At 41.5% G+C, this 22,767-nt stretch overlaps 1 protein-coding gene across 5 annotated transcripts in view; it reads right to left on the reverse strand.

Moving 5' to 3' along the window:
• ZMYND8 (zinc finger MYND-type containing 8) overlaps positions 1 to 22,767 on the reverse strand; it is a 128,401-nt gene that overhangs the window by 14,216 nt on the left and 91,418 nt on the right. For all 5 annotated transcript variants that reach the window (XM_066626509.1, XM_066626506.1, XM_066626507.1 and 2 more), the window contains 7 exons: positions 21,787 to 22,268; positions 16,646 to 16,786; positions 14,847 to 14,999; positions 13,767 to 14,264; positions 11,267 to 11,632; positions 9,289 to 9,479; positions 5,357 to 5,437 (listed from right to left, as the gene is read on the reverse strand). In XM_066626509.1, the coding sequence (XP_066482606.1) occupies positions 5,357 to 5,437; positions 9,289 to 9,479; positions 11,267 to 11,632; positions 13,767 to 14,264; positions 14,847 to 14,999; positions 16,646 to 16,786; positions 21,787 to 22,268 (1,912 nt within the window). The remainder of the gene's footprint in view (positions 1 to 5,356; positions 5,438 to 9,288; positions 9,480 to 11,266; positions 11,633 to 13,766; positions 14,265 to 14,846; positions 15,000 to 16,645; positions 16,787 to 21,786; positions 22,269 to 22,767) is intronic.

Below are 22,767 nucleotides of genomic sequence, written 5' to 3' on the forward strand. Positions count from 1 at the left end.
CACACAGACGAACAAGCCTCGCCAAGGGAGAAACAGCATAGCTTCTGTAAGGGTAAGTCTTGCCTCACAAACCTTTTAGAATTCTTTGAAAAGGTCAATAGGCAAGTGGATGTGGAAGAACCCATGGACACCATATATCTGGACTTTCAGAAGGCGTTCGACACGGTCCCTCACCAAAGGCTACGGAAAAAACTCCACAGTAAGGGAACTAGAGGGCAGGTCCTCTCCTGGACTGAGAACTGGTTGAAGACCAGGAAACAGAGAGTGGGTGTCAATGGGCAATTTTCACAGTGGAGAGAGGTGAAAAGCGGTGTGCCCCAAGGATCTGTCCTGGGACCAGTGCTCTTCAACCTCTTCATAAATGACCTGGAGACAGGGTTGAGCAGTGAGGTGGCTAAGTTTGCAGACGACACCAAACTTTTCCGAGTGGTGAAGACCAGAAGCGATTGTGAGGAGCTCCAGAAGGATCTCTCCAAACTGGCAGAATGGGCAACAAAATGGCAGATGCGTTTCAGTTTAAATAAGTGTAAAGTCATGCACATTGGGGCCAAAAAATCAAAAGTTCACATATAGGCTGTTGGGTTCTGAGCTGTCTGAGACAGATCAGGAGAGAGATCTTGGGGTGGTGGTGGACAGCTCGATGAAAGTGTCAGCCAAAAGTGTGGCCCCAGTTAAGAAGGCCAATTCTATGCTTGGGATCATTAGAAAAGGTATTAAGAACAAAAGAAGCTAATATTATAATGCCATTGTACAAATCGATGGTAAGACCACACCTGGAGTATTGTGTCCAGTTCTGGTCACCACATCTCAAAAAGGACATAGTGGAAACGGAAAAGGTGCAAAAGAGAGTGACTAAGATGATTACTGGGCTGGGGCACCTTCATTATGAGGAAAGACTACGGCGTTTGGGCCTCTTCAGCCTAGAAAAGAGGCGTCTGAGGGGGGATGTGATTGAGACATACAAAATTATGCACGGGAAGGATAGAGTGGATAGAGAGATGCTCTTTACAATCTCACATAATACCAGAACCAGGGGACATCCATTAAAATTGAGTGTTGGCAGGATAAAAGCAGCCTACTGGTGTGGTGCAGTATTGCTGTGGTACAGTTTTTGAGTGCTGGGGGAGTTAGGACAGACAAAAGAAAATATTTCTTCACTCAGTGTGTAGTTAATCTGTGCAACTCCTTGCCGCAGGATGTGGTGACGGCATATGGCCTAGATGCCTTTAAAAGGGGACTGGACAAGTTTCTGGAGGAAAATCCATTATGGGTTACAAGCCATGATGCGTATGTGCAACCTCCTGACTTTAGAAATGGGCTATGTCAGAATGCCAATGCAAGGGAGGGCACCAGGATGCAGGTCTCTTGTTATCTGGTGTGTTCCCTGGGGCATTTGGTGGGCTGCTGTGAGATACAGGAAGCTGGACTAGATGGGCCTATGGCCTGATCCAGCAGGGCTGTTATGTTCTTATGTTCTAAAGAACACGCTTGCAACCCATGGATTTGCAAGGAACAAAAAATATCGCAGACACTTGCCTATAAGTCGATCCCACAGATAAGTCAAGGGCAGCAACAATCATGGAATTTTCTATGACCCTCGGATAAGCCGGGGATTAAACTTAGGGGGGTGTCTGACTATAGTTTTGTCTGATTTTACTCAAGGCCAGATCCTGAAAAATAACCCACCACTGATTGTTACCTAAGAACTGTAGTCTTTAATTTATTAAAAACATAGTAAAAGATCATAAAATACATTTTTATTCTTAATAAATTCTGGTCTTCATCACCTTTTTGTAAGCACTATCAGAGTAAGTGCACTGTAAACTACATACCAGTAAAACAGTGGTTCCCAACCTGGTATTCATGTACTCTCAGGGACACTCAACAGGACCTTTAGGGGTACTTGAAAAATAATGGAATAATGGCAGAAAAAGGCAGGTCATGAATGCCTTGCAAGGACCAGCAAGGCAGGAAGGGAAGTAGCTAGCTGGCTGTGAAAGCCCCACCAATAGCTAGCTTTTGGTCATCAATTCATGTATGAACCAGTGATTGAAAACCAGCACAGTAAAAAAGCTGAAACATAATATAGAAAGTGATCAATCACCCAGAATTTCTCAGCACACTTCTGGTGCAAAACAGTGTAAAAGCAGAGTCTTCTGTTCTTCAAACAGATAAAAAGAAAAAACACTGTGATAAATACATTAAGTCTGGGCTTTCATATGGAGGAGATGAGGGCTTGTATTATTAATTACAAACATTTTGCTAATATGAAGGGTACAATTTATGGAAATGGGCTGCCAAGGGATATGCAAGTGAAAAAGGTTGGGAACCACTGCAGGAGAACCATGAATCAAATCCACCTTTAAGGTGTCTGGTGTGTTAAGCCAGAAGCTCTATGTACAACATACAAACCATAACACATAACTGGGAGTGCAATTCAATTCAATTCACAGCAGAGAGATGCAGCTGCATAAATTTGCAACCCTTTTTACTCAGAAGTAGACCCACTGCTTTCCATGGGTGGTGTTCTTAAGTAATGGTGCACTGAATTGTAGCCTGCTTCAAATGGAAAGGATTCCCATCCTGGTGTTTCAAAAACAGACCTGCTTTGCAAGCATTTGCAAAGCAGAACCAGGCTGCAGCAGAAGGAAGGAGAATAAAAGGTTAACTGGCTGGTCCATTGCTGTAGAAACAAATTGCTTCTAAGGAGTTGTGCCTGCCTACTGCTTGAGAATCTTGGTGCCTGTCTGTCTGCAGCTTGAGAAAGGAAACTTTTCAGAGTTGAAAGGCTCTGCCCTCTGATTGAGCTTGATTACTTGGCAAAAATTTCACTACTATAGGCAAGTATCTACGGTAGTTAACAATTCTTTAAAAATCCTACTGCCTGATTAATTGGGGGCAGTTCTTCAAATCAAGGAATTAACTTGCTCTAATCAAGGAATTAACCAAACATGGAGGCCCTAGAAATAATATTTACTAAAAAGAGGATACAAACTTAATTTAGTTCTTCGATTTAAATACAGAACTTTCAATCTATTAACAGAATTACTTTCGTCTGTGATCAATTAATACCTGATGTGGTATTTAAGACTGCCTGACAGGTTCCTTGGACCAAACATCAAAATAATTCATCCTTAGAACATTCTTTTTATTAACAAAATAGACAGAAAATGGAGACCAAATGCAACAGAAACTATTCCTTGATAGGCCTTGCAACATGGGTATAACACACGTTACTCCCTCTCCTTCCCTACTGAGTGAGATGGAAATGAGGAATGAGTAGATATATATGAGCAGCAAGGGAGACAAGATGGGGAAAAGGATGTATTGTGTTTCTTAACTGTCTCCCTATTTGTCATGTCCCTGGTAAATATAAGTTCTCTCACCTTGAGGACAGACTCAACATAGTTACATTATGCAAGATAAACTGACAATAAATTCCACACACCAACATGTAACTTATAAAGAAGTCCTTAAAGGGACCTAATTCAGAATCAGAAAGGAAATGTTGGAATAAGATTGCCAGCATTTGAAAAAGCAATGCCATTATAAAGTAATCTTAGACAAGTACAATAAATAGCAGTTTAAGGCTTGACAAACTGAAGTGGGTCCGGACGTGGGTGACTAGGATGGTTATGAAACTGAGACCATGTCCTATGAGGACAAGTTGAGTAGTTGGGCATCTTTAGTTTGGAGAAGAGACAGTTAAGAAGTGACATGATAAAGCATGGTTTACAGCACTTAGGGAGTTAGGAGTGCAGATGTGGAACCCAGCACTGGTAAGAAAAGGACATGCCACTGCCAGGGGTTAAGTGCAACCACTGGGCAGCGGTGTGGCCTCCGAAGGGAGGGGAAGGGTGGAATGAGGATGGAGTTCAAAGGGTAGGGAGGAGGAACCCGGGCAGGAGGAAGGAGAGTTTGACAATCTGCTCCGCCATATCCTGAACTCCATACCAGGCCGGAAGGTCTCTCAACTCTGCTGGCAAAATAGGTGGCACAGATCTGAAAAGCCCCACTGCAGGGCTTAGGGTTTTTCCCAGGGGAAGAGGATAAAAGTCCCCCCAAGGAACATAAGAATAGCCCTGCTGAATCAGGCCACAGGGTCACCTAGTCCAACTTCCTGCATCTCACAGTGGCCCAGCAAACTCAGGGAGCACACAAGACAACAAGAGACCTGCATCCTGGTGCCCTCCCTTGCATCTGGCATTCTGACATAACCCATTTCTAAAATCAGAAGCACATACACGTCATGGGTTGTAACCTATGATGGATTTTTCCTCTAGAAATTTGTGCAAATCCCTTTTAAATGCATCTAGGCCCAATGCCATCACCATATCCTGTGGTAAAGAGTTCCACAGACTCTACACACTGAGTGCATGCTGAGTAAAGAAATACTTTCTTTTCTCTGTCCTAACTCTCCCAACACTCAATTTTAGTGGAGACCTCTGGCTGCTCCCTTGTGTTGGCTGAATACAGTGGTAGCCACTTTCGTGCTGCTACTCCAGCAGAAACTAGGAAGCTCAGGACTGGGCTGTCCATCAGTTACATCAAGGGGACACTATACTTATAAATACCCAAGGAGCTGTAATGTGGAAGATGGAACAGATTAGTTCTTGATAGCTCCAAGGGGTTGGAGCAGGACAGATGTGTTTAAATTTCAAAAAAGGAAATTTAGACTAAACATTAGTATGAACTGTTTGTCAGTGGAACAGTCTGCCACAGAAGGTAGTGGACTCTCCATTGTTAAAAGTCTTTAAGGCTGGTTAGTTGTTTATTGGAGATGTTGTAGTCGTGGACAGACTGCATTGGCAGGGGACTGGATTCAATTATCTTGTAGGTCCCTTCCAACTCTGGGACTCCAAACCAGGGGTGTCAAACATAAGGCCCGGGGCCGGATATGGCCCTCAGACTCTCAGCTGCTGAGCAGTGCTGAGGTGTTATTACTGAAAGGGTAGCCCACATGAAAACCGGGTTATCTCATAACTTGAAATATGATCACGATTTGCATTTTTTCTCTTCTGTCACTTGCAGCTAATGAGTTCCTAAGTAAGAAAAAGTGCTTATTTTTGGTTATGACCTGTTTAATGACATCACTTCCTGCCCAATGACATCACTTCTGGCCATCAGCAGGCATAATGAATGTTATTTGGCCCTCTGTATGAAACACATTTGACACCCCTGCCCTAAACACACTGAGGCATACATTTTTCGTTACAATCGACCAGCTGTCTTTATAGTAGATGGTATAGGAGCAAGAATGAATAAAACATTAGAAGGAAGATTTCTGTGTATTTTACAGTTTTATGTTCAATTTTTTAACTGAGACAATGACATGATAACAACAAGAGATACTAACCTCGGCAATTGTGCTCCCAGTGGTATTTTTGGAAAGGTCATTGTATATTTCAGTCATTGTTCCTTTTATGGCATCCATCATCTGTAAATATATTAAGTTTTTAAAATCACTTTTATTCTAGAAAAGTTCCTTATTTTTTGCTTACAAGCATGGCTACATAAGAATAAAAAAAGGAGCAGAATATTTTTCTTTAGGTGGGCTCTGCAAGTTTTGAATCAGAAATTTCTGGTTCTACATTTGAATAAATCTCTAGCCAATGAAAATGGATTTTGCAGTAATTTTTTTTCTTCAGTTTTCCAGTGCTGATGCAGCCATGCCAAAAGGGCGTGCGCTGAATTCTGTGGTGGTGGTGGGCAGCCACAGAGGCCTCCTCAAATAAGGAAACATTTGTTCCCTTACATCGGGGCTGCATTGCAGCTTCATTGGTGCTGGAAAGTTGGATAGGATTGGGCCTTTAGAGAAGATGAATTCTATGCTTGTCTACTCAGAAGTCCCACTGTCTTCAGTGGAGCTTACTCTCAGGAAAGTGTGCACAGGATTGCAGGCTGAATCATATGCCACAATATTTCATGTAATTTTCTTCTACTTTTTATCACCAACTGAACTTATATTGAGAACTCTATCTAAACCTCAAGGACTGCAGAACTTCACTGTCAAATGCACAGTTACATCAATGGAATCTAGAATTTCTTCTTCCAATGCAATAAGGTGGATAAAATATCAAAAGCTACAACATGAACATTAAAAATGTTGATGTGTTGCTTGAATACAACTCAGAAACAACGACTTCTGACCCACCATGTTTAAGCTACCATAGCTTAAACGGTAGCTACTTGCCTATAAAGGTGAGCAGTTTTTACAAAAAAAAACAAACCAGTAGACCATCTCCTTGTCCTATCCGCGGGTCACTCAGGGGGTCAGGGCAGTTCAGGGGTGTTGTGACAGCCATGAGAAGCCCAGAGGAGTGGCAGGTACAAGTTCACCCTGTGTAATGTCACACTCTGGCTGGCCATGCTTTATCTCTTCCCTCCTGCTGGGAGATGCTTTGCAACTTGGCAGGCAGCTACTGCATCTTAAAGCCTGCCTGCTATGAACTCAGTACAACTGCAGATCAAAAAAATTCCTCTTGCTTCCACTTTCTTCCTTCTCTCCATACAGGTTGTTCCATCACACAGAAGGGGGAATGACACACAGTACTGCATAAGCATCTTGTTAATGTCTTCAACAGTGGCATGGTTCAGATTCTTTCCCCCCTTTCAATCAGCCTCCAGGGCAAGATGCTGCTCTTCCTCACAAGTACCTTTCCCTAAGTTTTATCCCCAACTTACCCAAGGGTCATGGAATTTGATTTTTTAAAAAAAACAAAAAAAAAAAAAACCTGTCCTCGCCTTATCTGTGAGATAGCCTCATAGGCAAGTATCTGCGGTTTTGTTTTTTTTTTGTTTTTTTTTTAAAGAATAGCAATGACAAAACAACAAGAGCCACTTTTAATTCATGATCATAATACCCAAAAGAAAATTGGGATTACTTACTTGTCACTATTGCTCTTCCAGTTGTGCTGCCCTTGTGTAGTCCCACTACTGGTGTTATCGTACGCCAGCTGTAACACACGGGGAAACTTTCACAGCAGTATTTTAAACTGGCCACCTATGTTCCTAAGATTGATGTTCAATGAAGCACCTATCATCACTTTGCCCACACTGTTTTCATTTGCTCTTCTCAAAGGAGTTCAGGATGTATATGGGGCTAACTTATTTTATTCAGACAACAGTGACAGGCTGAAAGATGTTAATTTGCCAAAAGCCAACCAATACCTTTCAAGGTCCAAAAGCTATTTCAGACCTGGTCCACAATTCTTTCCAGTACACCACACTTTGCCATCAAGGAATTATGCTACTGGCCATAAGGCAATGAGTTCACAGTGGCAGGACAATGAATAACTCCTTAGCTCTACCACCTCAATTTTATCATGCCTTTATATTTGTAGTCATTTTATCAAAACATCATCAATTATAAACTTACAGGAGTTTAATTATAGTAACTATGAACCTGAAAACTAGTCAATGGATATAATTTGGCACATAGTTAAAATACTTTACAATGCAATCTTATGCATATGGACTCAGAAATGAATCTCACTGTAATCAGTGGGGTTTACTTGTCAGTTAAGTACGCATAGGATTGGAGGCCTAGCCTATCAGAAATGAATTATCTTTATTCAGTGGTTAGCACTTAATGGGAAAAAGAAATAAAACAATAATAGTTTGTATATTTTTTTTAAATGGCTAAAACGAATAGGAAGATAATCAAGTACAGCGTTAAATGTGATAAAATTAGGATAAGTTTCAAGTATTTCATCTCTAATTAAAAATATAATGGTAATAACGTTATTAACAATTTCTTTGAATCCAGATTCCCTAGTTCTCACTCATATGTGTGTGTGTAAAACACAGAGAAGGTGGAAAGTATGTATGAGTGGGGAAGAAATTAGTGGATGGCTAGGGCCTTCACCTTTGCCAAAGGTATTGGAGGGCTTAAACCACATCTGACACAAATGCTGCAATAACTACCACATAGCTGTACTAGCCTTCAACCACTGAGACTATCCTGCCAGACAATCCTGGCTCACACCCCATACACTCAAATTATGAAACCATTGCAAAAGAGGGGCTACCATCCTTCCTAAAGCCCCAAAACAATGTTTGGGAGTAATCTTTGGCAACCATGCTGCCTTGCCAAACAAATCAGTAGTTGAAAGTACTTGCCAAATTATTACGTCTTATCCAAGCAAGATCCAGTTGGTTGCCATGCCCACCATCTGCTTGAATAGGACAGACAAAAAAACAGTTTCCAAAGCTACAATTCATTCATTTTCAGCCCAATCGTATGGGCTCTTCATACTGGTGGAACATGCATTCCACCAGTGCTGGCTGCTGAAAAGCAGCCATAAAGTATGCTCCTGTACTGCATGCTGCCAGAGCCATGGTGGGAAGGCTGAAACATCCCAGAGTCTGGTGGAGGAGCAATGGCCACCCGCTGGAGCAGTTAAGTCCACACAGGGTTTGCAGGGAGGAGGTTGAACGGAGGCAGTGATTGGTAAGGAGGACAGATCAGGCTGAGAGGGAGGTGAGCACAATGGCACACATCAAATCTTTAAACCCTTCTTGGGCCTGATCCATCTGCACTGATCAACTTGGGCTTGTATCAGCAACTGAGCTGGTGCAGGTCCAGATTGATCCATAGTGGATGCTGGGGCTTACCCCAGAGCAAGGGAGCTAATGTTCCCTTACCCCGAGGAGGTGTTCACTGGTCAAAACTCCCCTGCAGGATACAGCACTAGCAGGGACTGGCGCCACTGCATCACCATGCTAAGGTAGGATTGGACTGCCTGTTATTCTTGTACAGAACAGGCAAGCAACTACAGCACTCAGTGGGTCTCTACCAAATGTCTCCATGGAGATGGTTTGCAAAAGGACCATTATCACCTCTCTACAAGATCACTCTCATTTCATTCATTGTTTAAATGTAGGCTGTAAGCGACTTGAGACAAATACTTGAATTTTTTTCCTTATGTAACATCAAATGCAGCACAACCACTACATTGAAAAGTAGAAATAAGCTGAAAAATGATAAAACATCATAAATTAAACATCTGTAATGAAGACATATGTTCTTTCCCCCTTTTTCCTTCATCTCTGTCCCAAATCTAAAGCTCCTTTTTTTGGAAAACAAGGGCAGGAAAAATTATAGTGCTTTTAGCTACACATTAGCAGCCAGTTTAAAATATTGCTGTAAAGATTTTTCCATGTGCTCAAAGATTAATCCTATCCACATGTCAAGTGATTAGAAGAGGAGTGTTTGACTCACTCTGCTATGCATAAGTTCAAAATAAAACTTTGTTAAAACCTACGGTGGTATTTTTTTAAACTTACTTTACTAGTGTACTTAGCAATATCTGCAGCCACATCTGCTGAAGCCGTTGCTATTGGCAAGTCTGTACTAACTGAAGATGAAAGCGTACTTGCTGATCCAGAACTGGTTACTATAGAAACAGGCTGAGTGCTTGTAACTAAGGTGATGGTCGATGTTGAAGTACTCTGAGTAATTTCCTTCTGCTGTACAGCTAAGGAAACAAAACACAAAAATCAAACATGAAACTCTTTTTTGTTCGGAACTCTTAATTCAATGCTAAATCATTCACACTAGTGCATATTATGCTATGGTAACATTCCGTGCAATAAAGGTACACCATGCTTTGTGACATCATAATGGCATAGTCATTTGTGTACCTCTCCTGATATATGTGTATGCTGGGACAAAAAAATCTTAAGGGAGCATTTCTCAGTGTTAGTCCTCCGCCATACCACTTTGCATGGTCCACCTGTGGGAAGTACCATTGGAAATAACTGGCGATGATGTGGTCACCAGTTACTTCTGGATTGGGAGCCCAGATGCAATGTGACAAACATGGGTAAGAGGCTCAGGGCGGACTGTAGGGCTTTTCTGAGTGTGTGAAAAGAGCACCTTGGAGCTCTGCCCACCAAGCCAAAGCCTCTCACTGCTACTTGTCATGTTGCATTGCTGTTCTCACCGTCAGGCGGTGGGGTCTGGGGCCCCTGCAGGTACCACTGGACATCACCTCAAGTACCACCAGTGGTACGAGGATCACTGATTGAGAAATGCTATCTTAAAGCAATGAACCTAATACACCTTTTAGGCAATCCTCAGGCTGACTATATCAATCATAGTAAGCAAACAGCTCCCTAAGATGTCGGTTCTTTATGTCAGCAGAAGCACATTCACACAAAAAAGGTCATCACTGCATTGTTCCTTTGTTCTTTTCAAATTCTTTTGTCATTGCCTTGCACATTATATAGATATGTGGTACTGTAGGACTGTTCCTTAAGGACATATACGTGTCATATTTAGACTGACAGTAAACAAGTTAAATGCAAATCATTCAGTCCTGAAGAGCAAGTATTATGATGGGAAAAGTATCACAAATCATCAAATTACATTATATACATGAATGCTGGTACAAGCCACACTGTAGCTTTGTCCCTAGAGTAACTAATTTTTCACATGAATAATGTGGCAATAACAGCCACTTCCTCCATTTAATTCTTTATCATTAAGATAATTTATGTTTTATCTAATGATACAGACAACTTCCTTTTATAATATTAATGAAAAACCTAGATCAGGGGTCTCCAAACTATGGCCCCAGGGCCACATCTGGCCCACCCCAAGATTTTACCCAGTCCAAAGCAATTTAAAATATTTTTTTCCCAACCACGCAGTCAGACAGTTAACATGTGCAGTTCTGACCACCTCACTTCTTTCCAGATAGCCAGAGTGGTGTCAGCCTGGCTAACCCTCAATTTTAGTCATTTAAAGACATTCAAAGCATAATTATTCAGTGTTAACCTCACCCCTGCATATAAAACAAATCGAGATTCCACATCTTGATTTTTCAACACCATAAAACTGTAATGGCGAGGAAATAGTGACATTTTTGCATATGTGTAAACTAATAATAAAAAACCAGATTTCCACAACAGATTGTGTAGAGACAGTGTGCTGTGCATCACTTACTTCCACCCTATATAAAACTGATTTTTTTTTGACCTATGAAAATGTGTAAAATATACAATACGGCCCTCCTATTGAAAAGTCTGGAGACTGATCTAGATAGAAGCATGACTGAGAACGCAATTCACATTCCAATTATTTTTTTTTAAAAAACTGATTCTATATAAAGCAGGAAACAACACCAGTGAAGTGATTTTGCAGTTTCACACATTTTACAAGTTTCATACTTAAGGAATGATTCATAATTTGAAATTCTTGAACGAAACCACCGCTGTGAAAACACAGCAGTGGGAACGTATTAGGAAAGGTGTTGAATACCTTTCACTGCTTGTCTGGTCTGATATCTTGTTCCTTGAGAGGACTGAGGTTGTTGCTGCTGATTCTGTTGCTGATTCTGTTGCCTCTGCAATTTCTGCATATGCCATTTCTGGGAAGAAGTCTGAAATTTGTTTGAAGAATTCCACACTACTCTCTGGACAGCAGGGGCAGTTTCCTTTGGTAGGAGAGGCCTCTGTTTTTTCACGGGGCTCCCGGTAGCTGCAGCTGGAGTGCTAACAGCAGAAGTAGTGTTTGTTGTAGCTGTAACGCCAGCTGGAGGAGTTTGGGACGCTGAGCGAGTGAGCACCTGAGTTCCAGTTGGAGGTTGATTGCTTGTACTTGAAGAAGGTGGGGTTTTAGCTGCAACTAATGAACAGGAAAATATGATGCTTATTTTTACTCACAGTGCTGGAGTGCGGTAACATGGGAAAGATAATATAGATATCCATCTATATAAACAATTATCTTCTATTGGGTGAAAGCGGGGTAACTGTTCAATAATTGTTCCCAGATAATTAACTTGACAAGCCAATTTACAAGAGGCATGTCCACATGTTTCTTTTGGTTTGCCTACAAAGGAAATGTGGTGCAGTAAAAGGACACCTATAAGGCGAGAAATTTCTCCTATCTGAGGGTTACTCAAGGGTCAGGGTTGTTCAGGTGTGGCAACCAGGAGGAGCTTTAAAAGTGCCTGCGGAGGGTCTGTGAAGTGTCTGAGGAACATTTTGAATGATCGCAGACAGTTTACAAACATGCAGCATTATTTACATTTGTCAGAAGCTGACAAATAACGAGCATGCTTGTTAACTCCAAGCCCAGAACAGCCCCTTAAAATGAATGTCAACAGTATAAACAGTTGTCTGGCAGCATTGGAAGCAGGGTGTTGTGCTGACATAAGCTGTTTATGGGCAGGAGGTCTGGTCTAGAGGGTAGAGCCTCCGTTAGCCCAAAGATAACAACAGAAGGTCACCAGTTCGAGGACACTGGAAGCTCCCTGAACAGCTGAGAATGGCGAGACCTTGAAGCAGCTGACAAGTCCAGCTGAGTGATTCCATAAGAACATAAGAACAGCCCCACTGGATCAGGCCATAGGCCCATCTAATCCAGCTTCCTGTATCTCACAGCGGCCCACCAAATGCCCCAGGGAGCACACCAGATAACAAGAGACCTCATCCTGGTGCTCTCCCCTACATCTGGCATTCTGACTTAACCCATTCCTAAAATCAGGAGGTTGCGCATACACATCATGGCTTGTACCCCATAATGGATTTTTCCTCCAGAAACTTGTCTAATCCCCTTTTAAAGGCGTCTAGGCTAGGCGTCCAGAAACTTGTCCAATCCCCTTTTAAAGGCGTCTATTCCACCTGCTCTAGGTGTGAGCAAGAAGCGTCTTGGCTGCCCTCCATGTGAGAGATGGAGCTGCTTGTCAGCCTGCGTGGGAGAACTGGAGGCCAGAAGTGAGACCAAACCAGGAAGATCCATTCTGAAATATTGTTGGTTCTTGAAAGAGAGAACCTCTATGATTGTAAAAATCCCCTTGAGGGATTTAGAAACGCCTGCCTATGTAAACTGCCTTGAATAAAGTCAGAGGAGTAATCCGATGACCAGAAAGGCAGTATATAAATATTTAGTTGTTTACTATTATTATTATTATTATTATTATTATGTTGCATTATATTGATGCTGCATTTGTTTTGGAAGGTTTTTTAAAGTGCAAATTCTTTTCTGCAGTTTCAAACCTGGTTTTTTTTAAGCAATTTGTTGCTTTAAGAGGTGGAATGGCACACAGTACTACATAAGCACCTTGTTAATGTCTTCAAAAACAGTGGAGTGGCTCAGATTCTTTCCCCCCTTTCAGTCAGGCTTCAGGGCAATCAGGCTCAAGGGCAAGCTGCAGCTCCTCCTCACAAGCACCATTTCTCAAGTTTTACCCCAACTTATCTGAGTCATGGAACATTCCATGATTTATAGCTGAAAACCTGCCCTCACCTTATATGTGATATCGCCTTATAGGCGAGTATCTACCATAAATTGTGGGCTGTGTGTTGTGTATACATTTTGCTCCAAGGGCTTCCCTTTCTTGTAGCCTCACAACTTATTTCTACTATACTGTTCATTCATCATTTACTTTTGAACTATTTATATTCTCTCATGCCAGTCAGTCATTTTTATTCTCTTGTATAATTCAGATGTCCTATGCAGTTGTTTTTGCCCTTTTTTTTATACATTTAGATAATACTGGGTCCTGCCCTGACATCTCTTCATTCATCCTGACATGTCTTCATATTGAAAGGAAAAGTTGAAATTGCCCTGAGTTCTTGCCTTTTTGGAATAAGACATTTCAGGAATTGTGTTGGGGAATTTTATACTTTTCAATTTAGTTGTACTACTAGATTTTTAAAGAAAGAAAGCATTTTTAACTAGAAGAGTGAAAGCTCTTCATAAGATTTCAGAATTTCAGAGAGCAATTATTTAATAAAAGCAAAGAAATGTATAATACCTTCTTGCTTAGGAGAAGATTCCTTGGCTTCTTTTTTGTTTTTCCGTCCCTCACGCCCACACTGGTCATCGCCTAGGTCAATAACAAGTTCACTTTCTGAGTCAGAGTCCAGACCAAGATGCACAGTAGGAGAGTCTGTCTCATCTTTACCTTTCAGCTTTTCCTTAGCAGGATGGGACACATTTTTCCCCTTTTCAGAAGGCTCTTTATCAGAGTCTACATTTGTCTTATCTTTGACAGGGGCATCTGTTTTCTCCACTTCAGAACTTGTGTTTTTAGTTTCTTCTTTTTCTTCAGTTGGTGTTGGGGATTTTGGTTTTTTTTTCATAGACAAGGACTCTTTATCACTTCTTGCTCCTTCCTTTTCTTCTTCATCCTGATCATTCTTGGATTTCTGTTCATCATCGCTAATATATTCACTATCACTGGAGTCTGATTTTTCTGAATCCTCCGAATCGCTATGTTCTACTGCAACATCTTCAGATATTTCATTTATCCCTAAGTGCAAAAGAACAATAATGATGCCTCAAACGGAATAGGGAGCAATTTTATATTTACAGATTTCTAACCTGCCCTTATATTCACAAAATTTAAACACAATGGAACCATACAAAGAAATATAATAAATGCACATTCAGAAATTGTCTAAAACTACAGGAGCTTTTAGCATTTTAATCCTCACAGACATTATCTGAAGTGGGTCAATATAATTTTGATTTTCCAGACAAGGCTTATTCAGCTGGCCTGAGTCACTCACAGTGAAATCCTATGCCTGTTTACTCCAAAGTAAATCTCACAGAATTCAATGGGATTTACTCCCAGGTAAGCATGTATAGGATTGCAGCCTTACTTCCTTTACTACTGATGAATTTAGCATGACACAAACTGGTCAAAAATCACAAGGCAAACAGGATTCTGAAGCCTGGTTTACGAAAGGTGCAAGCCCAATACTTCACACACAATGGGCCAGGCAGCATATTTAAGATTTCCTTCCAGTGTTAGAAGAGGTAATGTTAAAATAAAGGATAGGATTTAGCTGTGATGCCTAGACAGCAAATCATACTATGAACATGTGCTTACCTAGTTGTGCTTTACAACTTTCTATTGTCTTATCAAGATTAAGCTGGAATCTGCTGCGAATTTGACGTTTTGGTGAAATTAGTGGCATAGGTGTGGATTGCTGCTGCACCGATTCACTCAACTCTTTCAAATCCATCTCAGCTTTACTACGATCTAGAATAATTTACAAGTGTTTTTATTATTAATATTTAAATAGAAAATGCACAGTTCAAAACAAGAAAAATCCTTTAACTGTTTTATATATAATTAATAGCACATTAGAAGACCGTGAAATAGCAGATTGTGAAAGATCCATCTGAAATGTTGTGTGGTTCTTGAAAAATAGAACCTTGCTGTTATTGTAAAAAAAAAACCCTCAGGGGTTTAGAGATAGTCTGCCTATGTGAACCGCCTTGAATAAAGTCAGAGGAGTAATCCGATGACCAGAAAGGCGGTATATAAAAACCAATATTTATTATTATTATTATTATTATTAGTATTATATTATTACTACTACTACTACTACTACATGTAGAGCAACTGGTACACAAATGCTAACCTATTTGGAAAGAATTACTGCCCTCCTTCAAAGTTTGGTTGCTTAAATTCCACTGGAATTTAAGTCACTTGCACTCAGGACTGGGAATTACACCTTGGCAAACCCTGCTGAATGCATGTTAAATTAAAACACAGCTATGATCAGTGATTATGTCAACACGAAGACCCTATATACCTGTGGCTCCCAAAGTTACCGCTACCACGGCACCCTTCACAATTTTGCGTGATCTTGACCCAGTGAGTCAGGAGGAAGAGACCTTGTGGTGCTCCTGTGAGTGCACCATGGTACCTGAGCCACTGTGGAACAGTTTGAGAACTACTGCTATACTATCAAATACAGTCAGTTGTCATTATCCAGAAGGGTTAGGTTCCTGGAAAACTTAGTGGATACTGAATTAGCGGATACTAAATCACTGAGTCTTTGGGGAAAATGGGGTTAGATTCCCAGGGGAACCTCTTCACCATACACTCCATGAACTTTATAAACCTGAATCTTAACTTGAAGTCTATGGAGCTGGGATATAGGGAAGGCTCATCAACATTTCCAACATCTGATGCTTCATCCTCTGCTAGCTATCCCTTGATGCATTGAAGGTTGTGGCAATGACGATTTCTCTGTGTTGACTATTCCTCAACTTGTTGAAAATTGCTGGCCCAACAATGAGGCCTGAGCTCAGCAGTGGAGAGGGGGTTGCTTCATCTCTCCTCTTCCTCCTCCACCTGTCTCTTGGCTTGCCCCAGTCCCAGAGCCGCCCTCATGCAGCCTTCCAGGGTCCTTTTATCTCCGCCTCTCATAATCACTAGGGTTATGAAGGTTCATTTGGAGTCTCCAAGATGGTGCCCAAGTTGGCGGGGCAACTCTGGAAGTGGACACAAATGTGTTCAATGATTCTACAAATGCCCATTTGATGTGTAACACTGAACCAATCCAGACAACTTTCTAAAAAATGAGAACTATAATTGACTGAATACCTCAACCCCCTCGCCTGTATACTGTAGAGGTGTCTCTTCCTCTCCCCCTGCACAGCGCCAGCACTGCCTTCTGCTTGTGAGGAGGCCACTGTCTCTTCTCCTCCTTCCACAACCTCTGTCGCCCCACCTGCCTCCTTGTAGCTGCACCAAGCCCCTCCTTAGGATACAACCCTATAATTACAAGGGTGCTGTACGACATTTATAAACCAGCTCTAGTGTATCTATCTTGAAACTTCACATCCATACAGTTTGAACCAAGAGTGAATGCTACACTAAACCACTGAACTCACCAAGATTAAGATTAAGAATGCTTCCTGGAGTGGATGTTCTCTCTTGTTTAGCAGCAGCAGGTGTTGAAGCTTGAGGAGAGAAAGGTTTGGGGCTGCCAGATAAGCTCCCTGCTTGGCCAGTTCTCGTTGGCGCTGGTGATGCTGAAAAAGGAGACAATGGACACAAATTAGATGCACAAATTTATTTTATTTATTTATTTATTTTCAGTATTTTTATCCCACTTTTCTCCCCGAAGGAACCCAAAATACAATGGAACTCAAAAAGATAACTTAGCATGCCCACCCTATGGGATTTCTGCTTTTTCTTTGAACAACAGACTCCCACAGCATATTACAAGCTGCTTTTGATGAAAGTCCCCTTCATTTCCAAAATATGGCATGGGGGTGAAGAGACTTTGATTCAAGAAATAACAGAATAAGATGTACAGTTCCTGGATCCTAATCAAAGTGACCAACAAAACGTACTAAACTACCCTTTAACAATATAGTAGATCAGGGGTGCCCAAACCCTGGCCCTGGGGCCACATGTGGCCCTCAAGGCCTCTCAATGCGGCCCTCAGGAAGCCCCCAGTCTCCAATGAGCCTCTGGCCCTCCAGAGATCTGTGATGCAGTAGCGGCAGCAAAGGAAAGGCCAACCTTGCTTTGTGCAAGGCCTTTTACAGGCCATGAGCTATTGCAAGACCTTCATTCATTCATATAAGTTCATCTTTAATATATTCATTTATGTATACTTATGTAAATGTATTCAAATTTTAAAAGTAAATTAATTCTTTTTTTCCCCCCGGCCCTCGATACAATGTCAGAGAGATGATGTGGCCCTCCTGCCAAAAACTTTGGACATCCCTGTAGTAGATAAAAAGTTATGACCCTCACTATGTGGCAGCTCTGAAATAGAGTAAAGAAAAAAGAGAGGTTTCTGAAAATGTTTTGCAGTTTTAAAGTGGTAGTCCTCAATCTCTTACATCTCTCAACCTCTTGTAATGACAAGAAACTAATTATACCAATAGTTTGCTAAATAACACACAGAACTTAATAAGATAATTATATATAGGCATCCCCTGGTATCTGTGAAATCTGGTATCCACAGATCCCTGCAGCCCATTACCTTTGTTTACGTGCATTACATTTGCACAAGCACTGAAGAATAGCTTTGGTCCTCCCTGGATGGTGGATTCCAGAAGGTGGGACTCTTGCTATTTGCCTTGGTTTTAGGCATAAAGTATTCCACAGGTATTCTATCGGACTTCATGTTTTTCAACATCTATGTGAAACCACAGGGGAGGTCATCAGGGGGATTGGATGTCACCAATATGTGGATAATACTTGGCTCGCTCTGTTCCATCTAATACTGGGGAGGATACAGATGTGATGTACGACCTCCCCTGTGGTTTCACATGGATGTCGGAAAACATGGAATACAAAATATATCCCTGTGGAATAACTTATGCCAAAAACCAAGACAAACCAAGGAACAGAGGTAATGAATTGCTGCCTGAAATATGTGATGGACTGGATAAGGGCAAACAATTTGAAATTAAATCTGAACAAAACAAGAGGTGCTGTTATTCGGGATACCTGAAATTCAGATGATGGACTATCAACCTGTTCTGGATGGAGTGGCACACTCTTTGAAGTAGGATGTCCATAGTCAGGGATGCTCCTGGGATACCGAGTGACCTGAGAGGGGGTTCTTCACCCAGCTTAGGTAGGTGCATCAATTGCAATACCTGAGTAAGTTTTGACCATGGTTATCCATGCTTTGGTTACATCTAAGTAGGATTACTGTAATGTGCTTATGCAGAGCTACCCGTGAAGACCTTCCACAAACTTCAGTTGACCTAGAATGAGACTATACATGTGGTGCCTGGGGCCAGTGTTTTCGGTCATGCTGCTGTTGTACTCCTTTCACTCACTGTGGTTCATTCTGAGATACAATTGAAGCTATTGGTGATTACCTTAACAAGTCCTGGCTTAGGGCCAGGGGACCTGAAGGATCACCCCTCTCCATATGGAGTGGTTCATTCCCTAAAGTCAGCTGGAGATGCTCTCCTATGGGTGCAGCTGATATCACTGTGGCTTGGTTGGACACAATGCAAGGAAGGGCTTTTTCCATGGTGGTACCCCACATGCGGAATTCCATCACTTCTGAAATCAGGTTGCCACCCCTACCCGTTTCCATGAGTTTTGGTGGAGTTTATCCTGGACAATGTCACCTCACTGCCTCTGAATTACATGCGTGAACCTACTCACAAGCAAATAGTTAAAACTTTACAAATTAAAAAACAAAAGAGAATAATATGGCAAAATTGCAAACTTTGAATTCCAGTTACTAATGTGCCATTTCCACACTGCTTATCAATAGTGACTTTAGTCTTATTTATAACTGTTGTAAAATTTTAATGTCCTTACCTTACATTTCATGATTTTCAAGCAGTGTGCTGTGGGAGTTTGGGGGAGGGTCATTTATTATAAGGCCAATAGGGGATGTGAACGCCCCACTGGCAGCATGTGTGCCTTGTCAATTTTTTTAAAAAATTGACGGTTTGCCTTGACAATTTAGCACCTTGTCAGTGTGCTGACAGGGTTGAAAATCACTGACTTAAGGACTAGAAAATCTGTCATGAATACTCTAAGGACCATTCAAGCTTTCTTAAGCCAGAACACCCACATTGCCACTGAGGCACTACACAGAACTCTCTCTGGCAAAATCATGCCATACACAGAGACTGCTCAGTCCTACTGTTGTGATTGTTCCCTCCAATCACTCAGAAGTATAGTTCAACATTCCCAGTCAGAACCCTCAAGCCCAAGGCACCCTATTCATTAACTTAACTGTTCCTGTTAAGGAAAGCAGTGGGATAATGATATCACCTCCCCTTCTAGTCATATGGACTAAAGAAAAGTCTCTTGTCAGGGCTGCTCCTAGACAGATATGTAGGCAATGTGGGGAGCCCCCATTATGACCACATGTATATATGTGTGCCTGCCTGCTCTCTCTCTCTCTCTCTCTCTCTCACACACACACACACACACAAGCACACACACACACACATATATATATATATATATAGAGAGAGAGAGAGAGAGAGAGAGAGAGAGAGAGAGAGAGAGATGTGTGTGCATATGTGCAAAACAAAAGTAATAGTGTCCAAAGGTGATCCATTTTGCTATCATCTTTGCAAGCTGCAACTAATGAAGAGACATGGCAGGCAAGAAGAAGAGAGGCGGGTGAATAGATGGAGGGATTCCGAGCGAGGAGACGGATGATGGCCTAACTGGAAGTGTGTCCCAAGGAGAGAGCAGGCAGGGAAGTTTGCAACTTCTATATTTTTGTGGTGCTAGTATGCCTGGCTGTAGGCTGAGGCAACTAGGGGGCTCATGCCAATTCTGTTGCCCACTTTTCTTCTAACATCTCACACACATGCCTGCCATGGAAGATCAGTGCAGGGAAGCCAGCTTGTTTTTGCCTTTTTCCTCCTTGTCTCCCATGCCTGGTTCCATTCAATGCAGTCTCAGCAACAATGTCTTTCCACCAAGCCATTATCCCCACCAACACTGGAGGCAACATCAGCTTGTCTTGCAAAAATCACCGATACCTGGGGCCTATGGTGGCCAACCCAGTTGCCCTCTGTTATGAACACCGTCTCCTTCCCATTATGTGCGTCATCCTAACCCCCCCCCCCTTTTTTTTTTTTAATTTCTGGACTGGTATTTCTTAGAGCCAAGCAGGGCTTTGCTCTTCAAAGAGTGAGGTCGTGCTGAAACCATCAGGAGAATCAAGAGCCATTCAAGGAATACTTTGGCTGTGATGGTACCTGTGTGTCTCCCTACTTAAGGGTCTTGCAGATTTGGGTGTTCCACCTCTATAGATCAGCCATTTTCAACCACTGTGCCATGACACACTGGTGTGACATGAATGATCCCCTGGTGTGCTATGGGAATTTGGGTCATTTATTAGTAGGGCCATTGGGGGATGGGAGCCCCCTATTGACAGCACAGTGTGTCTTGTCAATTGTTAAAAACCTGATGGTGTACCTTGACCATTTTAGTTCCTTGCCAGTGTGACCTGAGATGGAAAAGGTTGAAAATCATTGCTATAGATCCTTGCCTGCAAAACCAAGTCCTGTTGCATTTAAATTAAGTTTCAGTTGCCCAGTGTTGCCCAGTGGCCAGGCCACCCAGTCATTCTTTTCAGATTCCTTTTACAAAAAGTATCTCCCATAAAGGAACTGAGACTGCCTTTTGTCCCTCAGAAATTTCTCTGATGGAAGAGTCATTAAGCAAGTTTAAGTGCTCCAAGGACAGGAAACTTAGCTAAAACTCCTTTGCTCAGAAATGCTTTGTTTCTTTTGTAAAAACACACCTATAACTACAGATAGGTAAGGGTTTTGGTGTTTTCCAAAGTTAGAAGCGCAGGGTGCTGTTATGTGTTTTTATTCCAAATTTACATTACAATTATAATTGCTTTAAAAGTGTACTAGGTGAGTGACATAGGTAGTACAATGTCACCAGATGCAGCCACAGTCATTACCCATGTCAAACCCCATTAAATAATATGCAAAAGCAAAATAAAATGGTTTTTTGACAGACTTCAGGGGCTTTTTGTTTGTTTTACAAAAATTAGAAGTGCAGAAAGTGGTGTTATGTATTTTTATTTTGTTATCGCCATTTTCACCCACTTCTTCCTATAACTAGTTCCTGATCTGGAAGCAAAACATTGTCATCAATCTCTTTAGCAGAGATGTCCATACTGCACAGGTTTCTTTCCCAGTAGAAATATCATCCATTTTGGGTCATGTTTCTCCCTAGCAGATATATTCATGTGGAGCATTTTCTTCACCTTGTTCATTTGCCAAAGCGCCCCTCTTGCTGTGCATTTTGAGGATCTCTTCCTTATAGATCCCCCCCCCATTTTTCCCCCTGGATCCTGGAACCTTGCAGTTTAAAAAGGAGCTAAAGGGTTTGTACTCAAATCCTGTCCAGTAGACTAGGATTGGTAATCTTTTTTGATATGCACTATTACTGCCTTGACAACACTAGGTTCCTTCCTTCCTTCCCATTTATGATCTTCCGTGCACTGCCTGACAATAAAGCTTGCCTGCAGTATTGACACAGCCTCTTTAATTCTGCATGCCCTTACCTGTATTCTTATCAATAAAGTCCATGGATTCTTCACTTGCACTAAAGTGACTGGAGGTTGCTTTTTTCTCTCCATCCTGTTCAACATCAGATCCAGTGTGAACAGATGAATTTGTACTCATAGGAGAACGTGGCATGTCTGTTAAGGAAATCCTTCGCCCTGTACTGCTACTCAGCATTGGTTTGCTCATTAAAATCTTGGGTGATGCTGTCATATCAAAGTTCAGTTTGATTTTCTCCTGTTTGTCAGTCTTAGCAGTTCCAGCACCAGGATTGGAAGGGTCTAATAACATTTGGTATTGGTTGTTGGGAGTATATGGTGTCCGAAAAGGTGCATAATTAAATACTCCAAATTTTCTACGGATGTTCTCCACGTAAACCTCCATCTCTTGCATTGCACTGTTGAATATGCTTTTAGTCTTTTTCACGGAAAAAGGAATTTCTTTAGACATGAGGTAGCAATTATTGACTGGAACCCAGGCCCTGCAAACAAGAAAATAAATTTTTAAAAAGGGAATGGAAGAATATTACATTAAATTTCACATAGTTGATTTCCAAATCTTTCACTGTAATTCTAAGCGCATTTAAGTGAAAATAAATCCTACCAATTTCAATGGGGCTTCTGTAAACATATGCACACTTGGACTGAAATCTTTTAACATCAGCTTACAGAACTGATAAGAATAATGCAGTAAGTATGGCAGTTCTAAGCAGAGTTAACAATTCCAGACATTCCAGAACAACCACCATGTAAATGCTCCAAAAAAGGGACATGGAGCCATTCAAACATCTTTTTCACTGAATTCTCAGAAGGGATGGCCAAATAAATGAGTATCAGCTTGAAATTTTGCAATCTTCCTGAAGTGTTACCATAACGTGTTTTGTGATGTAACTTATGCAGTCACAGATACACCCCTGACTTATGTACTTATGTGATAGCATCTAAGGATCATGTTGTTAATATTATACATATGAACAAACT

This window comes from Tiliqua scincoides, chromosome 4 (assembly GCF_035046505.1).
Source record: "Tiliqua scincoides isolate rTilSci1 chromosome 4, rTilSci1.hap2, whole genome shotgun sequence".
Taxonomy (NCBI): Eukaryota; Metazoa; Chordata; class Lepidosauria; order Squamata; family Scincidae; genus Tiliqua; species Tiliqua scincoides.